Below are 11,599 nucleotides of genomic sequence, written 5' to 3'. Positions count from 1 at the left end.
AATATTGAGAAAATCGCCTTTAAAATTGTCCTTAACAATGCATATCCACTCACAAAAAAAAAAAAACACTTTTGATATATTTTTATGGTAGGAAATTTACAAAATATCTTCATGAAACATGATCTTTACTTAACATCCTAATAATTTTTGGGATAAACGAATAATCAATAATTTTGACCCATACATTGTATTGTTGGCCATTGCTACAAATATACCCGTGCGACTTATGACTGGTTTCGTGGTCCAGGTCACATATGATTCTCATCCAATAGAATTAAATGTTACCTTATTCAGGTTACCGAGATACTCCCAGCTCTCTGCATTCCGCCCTGTATTACACGCAGGGTTTATGGTGACTTACTGTAGTATTTAGCAAAAAAAAACACAACAACATAGGAGTGTAAAGAAGGGAACCTCGAAATTCCTTCAACTATGCAAGCTGAGAGCTTATTTATTCTTACATTAAGTCTACAGGATTTTTTCACCCATCGTTTAGAATGAATCTCTAACCTAACTGTGCCAACTAGTAATGCTTGCCTTAGCAAGAATCACTAATAATGAATGGTCTAGAAACATGACAAATATTGGCTTTCTTTTTTTTCCAAGTAGTGTGATTAAGCAACATTATTTGTCGAAGCACAGCTTTCTCATTTGCACAGTAAAGGGTCTATGTTATCAAGGCTGGGTTGTGCTTTTGGAGCGTCATATATAAAGGGTAGTTCCTCTTTGAGCTGAACCTTCTTGTCGCTATATACAGGGTCACATTTGAGAATTTTACATTGGTTCTTCTAGCCAAGGTGACTGAAAACATGACTGCCTTCAAACTGGAGTTCCTCTTCTTCACTGCCCTTCTGGGTTCAGGTAAAGTGTATATTGTTTCCAAATACATGCAATTCGTTTTCAACATTTGTTTTCATCTTCAGTTCAGTTCAGTCAAGGTTCATGAAAAAGTGATTTTTTTTTTTTTTTTTTTTTTTTAACAGTCAAAATAAGATCTGTTGATACAACAGGCATGAAGAATGTCCTGATGGGTGCGAATGACACTGTGGTGAGTTTTAGGAATCCTAAATGCTTTGCTTTTTTGTTGTTGTTGATACATACTGACTTATTAAAAAAAGGTGATCCGACTCTGTCAGTCTCCATTTCAAACACTAGTTGGACTGAGATTATATTCTAGGCTGAATATTAGTTTTGTTTCTTTAAAAAAAAAAAAAAAAAAGACCTCCTGGCTGAGCAAAATTATAAAATGTTAAAATGTCATTAAAACATATTGCACATCCAGAATTATTCTGATTAGTTTATAAACTTCCATCCATCACAATTTTTCATATTAAATTCCTAGTTTGGTTTTTAAGACAGATGCAGTTGACTGATTAGAGAAAATAGAAGTTATAATTTTCATATCCTCAAAATCTTTCACACATCATCTGAAATACACTAACCACAAACTTTTAAGACTAGCACAGGTCTCACTTCTCTTTATTTCTGCACCCTTTTAAGATTAAACATTTGATAAGATAAAACTTACATATAAAGCAATGGACACTAGCCTCTGAATATTCTACAATATCTTGTATTCCGTAGATGGGCGACATGTGTCAGGACTGCACTCAGATTTTTGAGCTCCTGAAGGACCTCGTTTCCAATCAAGACTTCCAGGTCTGATCACACACACACACACACACACACACACACACACACACACACACACACACGTTTGTTTTTGTGAATTGTGGGGACATTCCATAGGCTTAATGGTTTTTATAATGTACAAACAGTATTCCGCCCTACACTAACCTTACACCTAAACCTGCCCATCACAGGAAACTGTGCACATTTTTACTTTCTCACAAAAAAAAATAAAAAAAATTGCCTTTTGAAAAATGGGGACATGGGGTAATGTCCTCATAAGTCACCCTCTCCTTGTAATACCTATGTCATACCCATGTCATTATACAAATTTGTGTCCTGATATGTCACAAAAACGCACACACACACACACACACACACACACACACACACACACACACACACACACACACACACACACACACACACACACACACACACACACACAAAAACATGTTTTTATATGTTTTATGTGGACTTTACATAATAGACATAATGATTTTTACACTGCACAAACTGTATATTCCATCCCCTAACTCTACCCATCACAGAAAACTTTCTGCATTTTTACATAAAAAAAAAAAAAAAAAAAAAAAAAAAAAAAAACATAATTCTGTATGATTTATAAGCTGTTTTCCTCAAAAAATGTCACACCTACAAAATCGAAAATTACTGGTATTACTGTTCATATGAGGTCATTTTGGCCTCAAACGTAGGATTTACCAGGACCACACACACAAGAACACACACATCCAGACATGTAATAGTGTATAATAATACTTGGTCTCTTGGCTGATGTCTGAGATACAGTGTTTTACTTTTATCTAGGAGAAACATATTGAGGTGAGAGTGCTGCACTGAAAATCATGAATTTACAATCACCGTCAAAGCTTTTGAGAAAGTCTTAACATGACTGCAGCTTAATTTATCTCAAATTTGCATGTTTTAGCATGTTTTAAATAGTGTTTCAAATAAATGAGGAAGTTGTATTGGAAAGCAGAAGTGTATTGCTTCTGCTCTTTTAATGGTGTCACTTTTTTAACTTCTCACTCACAAATCTGGTGAATTTGGTCTCTGTGTATTTCTCACCTAATCCACTTTACCACCGCTTGGTCAGATATGGATCTTAAATGACCCTGTATAATATCTGTACTAACACATCTGACTTACAATTAGCTTTACATACAATATACAATGACAAGATGTCGTGTCCTCTTAATTCCCTTATTCAGTTTTAGGCTCAAATAGTACTTGTTGAATAATGATTATCACACAAAAAAAAAAAAAAAACTATCCTTTGTTTTCTTTTTCAAAAAATGGAGGTTATGGCGAGTCACTTACAATTAAAGTAAATTTGGCCAAATTGTGGAGTGCTTTACTGCAGAAATGCATAATTGTATAAAACACCTCCATTAATTCTTCTGGTAAAATTTGTGTTTCTTAAACTGTAAAGTTGTTCTGATCATTTTTATGGTTGTTGTGTTGTGTTGTCCTGGCCTGAAGACATCATGATCATTTAAGTCTTGTGGTTGTACTTTTGAAAAGGTGAAACGGTGAGTCATTTTCAAAGTTTATGAATTTGCCTCATTCACTTCCATTGTAAGTGCCTCATCATAACACAGATATACTACAGGCATCTTTGGCAACAACATATTTTTTTAGTTTTTTTACTGGTCATTTTTACTGGATGTGAGTTCCCTTTTAACGCAGGTGCAGGTGCAGTTTATCACTTGAACTATGAACATGATCTTGGTAACACTTTACAATAAGGTTAATTTGTTAACATAATGTATTAACTAACATGAATTAGCCATGAGCAATACATTTGTTACTGTTTTTGTCACAGTGCATTAACTAATTTTAACAAATACAACTTTTGATTTTAATAATGTATTAGTAAATGCTGAAATTGACATGAACAAAGATTAATAAATGCTGTAAAAGTGCAGTTGATTATTAGTTCATGTTAATTAATACATTAACTAATGTTAACTAATGAACCTTATGTGTTACCATGATCGGTAACTTCACAATAAGGTTCATTAGTTAAACATTAGTTAATGTATTAACTAACATGAACTAACTATGAGCAATACATTTGTTACTGTATTTACTAATCTTTGTTAATGTTAGTTAATGAAAATACAGTTGTTCATTGTTTGCTAATGTTAACAAGATTTTAATAATGTATTAATGTTAATGTATGTTGAAACTAACATTAACAAAGATTAATAAATGCTGTATAAGTGCAGTTCATTATTAGTTCATGTTAACTAATGAACCATATTGTAAAGTGTTACCTTTTTGTTTTATGGTTTTGGTGAAATGTTGAAAAGTTTGAGAATTTGTTTTAAAAATTGATTTAAAATAAATGCCACTTGGTTTGATATATGTATCGTAATATATCAAACATATATATTATACATATATATCATATATATATGTAATGGTATTCATACATTTTTAACCATACTCCTCTCCTTGGGTCGTTTTGATCCAAAATTAGTTTATTTTAAATGTTTAAAAAATGAAGTGTTCATTTGAGTGGTCTAAGAGCTTGCTTCAAACTTTCACACTTGAAATGGGAATACACACACACACACACACACACACACACACAATAATAAAGTAAATTTAATTTTTTAATGTCTATATATATATCTGAACGATACTGAAAGCAAATTTAACTTTTAAATTGGAATTTTGTTCCCATATTCAAGTTTATTTGCTCTATCTCTATAGAGAAACTACAGGCCACTCTAGTGGCAATAATCATAAAATGCAGATTAATGTCATTTTTTTTTCAGATCAGCAGAGACACTCAGTGACTGAATGCATGATTTATTATTGATGTTTTCATAGACTTGGACTGGAATGAGGGTTTTTTTATGAAATAATGAAAAAAGATGCTTATTGTCAATTCAAATAATACAATTCAAGAATTTAGAGGTAAATAAAATAAAAATCACCCAAAATGCATCAATTTAAAGATATTTTATTATAATAGACCAATATATAAAATGCAAAAAATGGTATATCTTATATTAATACACACACTATATATACACACTAATGCATACACTCACACTAATATGTGTATATATATATATATATATATATATATACACACACACAGTGGGTACGGAAAGTTAGATCAAAAGGATGCTTCTACTAAATACTGAGCAAAGGGTCTGAATACTTAGGACCATGTGATATTTCAGTTTTTCTTTTTTAATAAATCTGCAAAAATGTCAACAATTCTGTGTTTTTCTGTCAATATGGGGTGCTGTGTGTACATTAATGAGGAAAAAAAAGGAACTTAAATGATTTTAGCAAATGGCTGCAATATAACAAAGAGTGAAAAATTTAAGGGGGTCTGAACACTTTCTGTACCCACTGTATATATATATCACTTAAGAAGTGTTTGTGGATTATCTTATGTAACTTCAATGCAATTATTATTCTTAATTTTTAGACCAAATTAACTGCCACTCTTGAGAAAGTGTGTGATAAGTTGCCTGCCCAATTCTCTCAAATCTGCCACACTGAGGTGGAGAAGATGCTTCCTCTGGCCATCACCTTCATTAGCAGCATGATGGTGAGTACCTCACAGCTTTAGTTAGATTGGTAACACTTACAATAAGTAATTAACTAATATTAGTTAATAAAAATACAGCTGATCATTGTTTGTTCATTTTAGTTCACAGTGCATTAATGTTAACAAATACAACTTTTAATTGTAAGACTAATAAATGCCGTAGAAGTATTGTTCATTCTTAGTATATGTTAACTAAAGTCAACTACTGAAACCTTATTGTAAAGTGTTAGATTAGACCATCCGTTTGACCTAGGATATTGTATTGTGCATATTTAGTGGTAAAATGAATACACATGGGTTTGAAAACTTACATTTATGCACAGTCAAACTCATAAGCCTTTCAATCTCTCTCTGCAGAAACCAAGTGACATCTGTACTTTTCTTGGACTGTGTGGAGGTCGTGACAGTGGGAAGATGAAAGATCTGTTTCTTAATCACATGGCAAAAACTGTACAAATGCCAACTATGAAGGTAACATTTAGAGGAATTTTTTTTTTTTTTTTTATGTTCTGCATAGACTAAGTTCATGTTAACTAATTGTTATAATAATGTTAATGACTAAGTTCCTCTGCTCTCTGAAACAGCTGGAGGGATCCATTCAGTGCTCTGTTTGCACACACATTGTGAGCACACTTGGATATCTGTTTCCCAAACAGAGGACTCAGGTGACATTCACAATCACATGGACTGAGTTCAGTTCAGAATAATGACATTACTTCTTACTGAATAGTGTGCATTTTACACTCTTAATGTGCTTAATTATGTATATTTTATGTTGAAGTATATTTTAGTTCACCATAAATGCTTGTCAGTACATTCAGCAGTACTTTAACCATATTTTAAAGACAAAAGATGTAATTATGTAATTACATACAAAGCTGTACTTAAGTCCTTCCTGAGTGGGTCAAAAAAGCACTTTAATGTACAGATAACTGCATGTAATATAAGTTTAAACTATAATACATTTTCATTCAATTGTAATTAGCATGAATTTAAAGGGTTAGTTTACCCAAAAATGACATTTCTGTAATTAATTACTCACCCTCATGTCGTTCCTCATGTTGTTATTGTTGGCACACAAAAAGTATCCTCGCCACTTCATAACATTAGGGTTGAACGACTGTAGTCACTTGAACTGTTTTAAATATGTTTTAAGTAGCTTTCTGGGCATTGAAAAAGGGAGTGTTATTGCTGGCGATGCAGGCCACACTGCGCCATCGGATTTTATCAAAAATATCTTAATTTATGTTCTGAAGATGAACGAAGGTCTTACAGGTGTGGAACGACATGAGGGTGAGTAATAAATGACAGTAATGAGTGTCCGTAAACATTACATTTAGTTCTCACTCAAGAATATTATTTTAAGTATTATTTTTCCAATAAGTACTCTTTTTAAAAGTATGCTAGAAAGCACCTAGAAAGCAAAAGTGTTCATAAATGTTCCAAAATGTAGTATGCTGCATTCATTGTTGTCACATGATCTACAGTAATCATCTTCAAAATAAAATGGTTATTTTGCATTTTTAATTTAATTTTCTGTAAAAATATCTTATGTTTTGTAATCTGATCAAATAATGGGTCAAAATAGATGCGTAAAAAATATGCAGCTGTAATTTATTTTTTTTCACAATGGAAAAGAAAGGTCACATTAATCAAACTGGAGTCCTAAAAGTCTTCAGTTTGATCAGAAAAACCCTGAACGCCAGTGTTTTGTGTTTTCACCCTACAGAGCATCATTACTGTCCTGCTTGAGAGTTTGTGCAGAGAGTTTCCTACTCTTATTCAGCCACAGTGCGATAAGTTGGTTGAAAAATACGTCCAACTGTTGGTTGACATGCTACTGAACAACACCTCTCCTAACTTCATATGCACTCTCCTTCGTCTTTGTGAAATATGGGAGCATCCCGTTAATGGTTAGAGTTCAGACATTGGCTTGTACTATTTTTTGCATTTAACACTTCTGAAAATTAATAAAGGAATCATTAACAAAATTAATTGCTAATTATTTTGTCCTTTTAGACCAGGGGAGTCCATTCCTGTTTCTGGAGGGCCAACAGTTTAGCTCCAACCAACTCCAACAGACTTGACAGGAAGTTTCTAGTAGCTGTGTTCAAAATCGCCCCCTATACACTCATTTACTATTCCCTACATTAGTCCACTAATATAGTTAGAGGGAGTGAATGAAAATGAGTGAGCGAATTCAGAGACTGAGTGCGCCAGAAGGGCTGCCGCTTTTGCATAGTTTGTGTTTGCTGTAATGAAAAGATTTATCTTGAACTCTGTCATGGAAACTAACATGTATAAACCTTAATTAAACTATTTAAGTTAAAAAGGAATTTATACCTATTATGCTGTAGCCACATTGGACCAGCGGTTTGGAAAATAGATGGATAGATGATTCAGCTGCAAGCACCATATTCTGGTCAGATGCAGGAATTCGTTCGGCGCGACTCTCACAGTGTATTATGGGTATTCTCTAGCTATTGAGCATACATCACTTGTATAGTGGTTATTGTGGTGCATTGTGGGATTGAATGAATGCACTCAATAATGTCCACTATGGTTTCGGACACCACTATAAATGGCTGTCCCTTCAAATAGTGCCCTATTTAAGGGTATGGGGGAGATTTCAGACACAACCTAGAGAGTTCAGGTTTGTTTAATTAGGGTTAGGGTTAGGGTTAAACTCTCCAGGACAGTGGCCCTACAGGAATAGGTTTGGACACCCCTACTTTAGACAAATTTGTTTCTATTCTGTTTCTTCATCCATCTCTCTTTTTTGGAACAGCGGCTCCGGCACTTTCTGATTGTGATTCATGTCTGACGTTGACGGTTCTGACTCGAATGCATCTGGGCTCCAATGCCACCGAGAGCCAGGCTGCTTCATTCCTTGACACCGTCTGCCAGCTGCACCCAGGTGCCATGCCGAAGGTTAGACATCAAGCTGCTCCTTTGAATTACTGACTTTTGAGTTCCCTGAATTTGTACGTTTATAATAATTTCTGTATCTCATCTAGTGTGACATGTACGTGCAGAAGCATGGGAACCAGCTACTTGTGCTTCTGAGAAAACCACAGGGGGCGCTGGATATTTGTAAGGTAGAACCTACTAGATTTTTACACTTTCTAAAAAAAAAAAAAAAACAATGGTGCAATTTTAAGGGAGCATTAAAAGGTCTATTGTCCATTGTCAGTAGTATAGTAATGTATGAAGCACAGCTCACACAAGAAGTCACCTTCAAACCAAGCAGGTTTTCAGGCTTTCTTTCTGTGGGTGAATTCACTTGACCAACTCGAATCCGATGCTAAATCTGTGCGGGGAAATGTTTCGCCCTCACGTGAAATTCTCGATTGCACAGATTTCAATTGAATTGACTGGATTTTTCATGTGAATATTCACTGAACAAAGTTAAATGCTTCTGCACCTTTAAAGTTGGCATGATACAGAAGTTGTGATAGTCTTTCCTTCTCTATTGTAACGTATATCAAAGTGAAACGGCTCCTCGAACAAGAAGAAATGTGGAGCGGGACTTGATTTTGTCCATGGGGAATTGATTGGATGGTTGTGGTTTGCTATTGGTCGATCTCATGTGAGTGACAGGTTGCCCCGCCTTGCGGCAGTAAACATGAGATGAGGTGAGATGTCACTGCAAGAGGGAGGGGAAGTTACTTTGATTAAAGATTAAAAGAGCACATGAATTTAAAAAAAATAATAATAATAATAAGGATAAATAATTTTTGATAAACACTGCAATATTCCTTAAAATAATAATAAGAAGAATTGTATATTTTTATTTCATGGTGACTGTTGTTTACCTGTGTAAAACTCGAGAACATGAAGCCAGGGTGCAGTTGCTAAGGTTGTATGGGATTGCTAGGTGGTCGAGGTATCATTGCCCAGAGCAAAAATTGTGAAAAAGGGATAGGTCGCCCAAAAACTTAAATTTGCTGTTAATTTACTCACCCTCAGGCCATCCAAGATGTAGGTGACTTTTTTATTCAATAGAACAGTAATTAAGATTTTTAGCTTAAAATCAGGTCCTCTGTGATTCATATAATTGAAGTCAGTGGGTGCCGTCATTTTGAGATTCATACTCAACGTTTGAACTCCTGTACATACATAATTATGCGACAGGAAGCTTGCGCTGCAGACTGTTTTGAATTTGCTCAGGATCATTTGCCAGGCTTTTACAGGTAATAATGATGTAAATAATGTTTAGTTGGTATTAATTTTGTTTTGTCTGCATATGTTTTTATGAATCTCAAAGTGACGGCACCCATTGACTTCCATTACATGAATCACAGAGGACCACAGTTTCTTCTTTGCTGTTCTAGACAAGTAAATTAACAGCAAATTTTAATATTTGGGTGAACTATTCCTTTGAGTACCACAATAGTGTTAAACGCAGCACTGCCATGTATTGACATGGATCAGCATGATTGTCTCTGAGTTTTATGTAAATTACACAGATACTAGTGAGTTTTGGAGAGCAGTCTACACAGTAATTAATTCCTTTACCTGTCAAACAAAACAGAACAAAAAATTGGGCATCACTACTCAGGAATTTCTCAGTCTTCAGATCTTGCATCTTGTCTATGATGTACAGATGTTTACATATCTCAGCTGGTAAAGCACGATATGCTTCATTGTAATTTTCGCTCTTCACGTCACCAAACAATACTACGCTACTAGTGCATCTACAGAGGTGGCAGCCAAATTATGATACTACTGAATGCACCTTTAATAAGGCAACATTATTTTCTGTTTTCCCTTTAGATGGCAAATTTGTGTGTTTCTGGTGAGAAGGAGCCTGTGATTGCTGCAGACCCCTGTAGTCTTGGACCGGACTACAGCTGCAAAGACCTCCAGACTGCACTTGACTGTGGGGTAAGTGTACAGAAAAGCCTGTTAAATGAATAAATCTGCCAAATGTGCATTTTCTAGTCATTTTTATCTTATGTTCTGAATGTTTTAAGTGAAATTTTTGTTTTACACACATTTATGTAACTTCTACAGGTAGTGTCCTTCTGTCAGAAGAACGTTTGGGAATAAATCTGTTTCAGCTGTCCATACTAATGGTAAATGTTGACATAGTTTGCCAAATGTCAATCAATGCCTAATAAAGGAATACATCTGTTATTTACAGAACATTCTTACTGATCGTTTACATTACACCCAGATTATTCAAGTTTCATAATCATAACTCATATGTTCGGTGTGCCTTATCATATCAAATATAAGTGAACTTTAGGGGTCAGCATTAACATTTGAACATAAAAACCAAGTATGTATTGTTTTGTTGGGCGATTTTTGAGTGTTGAAAGTATGTTGTGTTTTCTTCTAATAATAGTCAAAGTGAGGGCTTTTCAGCATTTGTGTGAGTTTTTATAGCATCTCAGCATCTGTGCACCAAGAATGTTGCCAATACGAAATGATGATGGATCTACTGGACCAATGCCACAGTATTTTTCCTCCTTTCCTGGATCATCATGGTTATATTTGCATTTCAAGTTGAAAACGAGGGTCACAGAGTCATAGGCTTGGATACTATCTTCAGCAAACAAGATAAAATCGAATAGACTTAATATAAAAACATGTTTTAAGGTGCAGTTGTTATTTTAACAAAAAGGGATACTGTTGCTTAAGCAACATCATTGATCTTACGATATATCAGTCTTTTCAGTAATTGCACAAGCCTTCAGAAAGGTAAATATTATCTAAGATATGAATAATTACTTTGGGAGTGCATAAACATTTGATCAGTGATATGTTTTTAACTAAAACTGCATATATGTCACATATCGGATGATATTCACAAAATTCCCTGTATTATGGAAATATTTTCCGTCGTAACCATAGTTTCTGCTAAAATTTGAGGTTATACAGTTAGGGTGAATTCAGGTAAAGTGTCTCAATTATCCTGAATTAACCTTGTCCTACATTTGGAATTAGACACCACTGTCATAAAAATATCAAAATATTGTAATATGGTACTGTAGTATTTTAGCTGAAACTATTGGTAAATTATTGACACTCTCCAAAATTCAAAATAGCTACAGTAAATGACTAGCTCTATATTTATTTCTTGACAATTGATGCATATTAAAGTCAACAGTAAAGACAGCAGAATTACTTTTAAATGTTTATATCAGGGCATTACATATTTTTATAATGGCGGCACATATACAGTCATGTGAAAAAGAAAGTACACCCTCTTTGAATTCTATGTATTTATCAGAGCATAATAAAAATCATCTGGTCCTGAGCAGGTCTTAAAGGGGTCGTGAATTGAGAAATCAAACGTTCCTTGAGTCTTTGACATATAAGAGGTCATCATAGCTACTATAAGAATATCCTGTAAGTTTTTCAGAA

The 11,599-nt window shown here is 34.2% G+C and overlaps 1 protein-coding gene across 1 annotated transcript; it reads left to right on the top strand.

Moving 5' to 3' along the window:
- Positions 1-701: 701 nt before the first annotated feature.
- On the top strand, positions 702-10,372 carry sftpba (surfactant protein Ba). The gene is made up of 11 exons (XM_048172605.1): positions 702-861; positions 984-1,048; positions 1,585-1,659; positions 5,105-5,227; positions 5,585-5,698; positions 5,812-5,892; positions 6,957-7,140; positions 8,016-8,158; positions 8,245-8,325; positions 10,004-10,114; positions 10,244-10,372. The coding sequence occupies exons 1-11, from the start codon at positions 810-812 to the stop codon at positions 10,277-10,279; spliced, it is 1,065 nt and encodes a 354-aa protein (XP_048028562.1). The 5' UTR covers positions 702-809; the 3' UTR covers positions 10,280-10,372.
- Positions 10,373-11,599: the final 1,227 nt, after the last annotated feature.

Source organism: Megalobrama amblycephala, linkage group LG2 (assembly GCF_018812025.1).
Source record: "Megalobrama amblycephala isolate DHTTF-2021 linkage group LG2, ASM1881202v1, whole genome shotgun sequence".
Classification (NCBI taxonomy): Eukaryota; Metazoa; Chordata; class Actinopteri; order Cypriniformes; family Xenocyprididae; genus Megalobrama; species Megalobrama amblycephala.
The sequence above is the reverse complement of the archived record's forward strand: the minus strand, read 5'-3'. Positions and strand labels throughout refer to the sequence as shown.

Bases quoted from the DNA above. Each gene is read 5' to 3' on its own strand.
- sftpba (XM_048172605.1), top strand. From the start codon at position 810: ATGACTGCCTTCAAACTGGAGTTCCTCTTCTTCACTGCCCTTCTGGGT. The intron at 1,049-1,584 runs GTGAGTTTTAGG...TGTATTCCGTAG, and splicing joins TGGGTGCGAATGACACTGTG to ATGGGCGACATGTGTCAGGA. The intron at 1,660-5,104 runs GTCTGATCACAC...CTTAATTTTTAG, and splicing joins TTTCCAATCAAGACTTCCAG to ACCAAATTAACTGCCACTCT.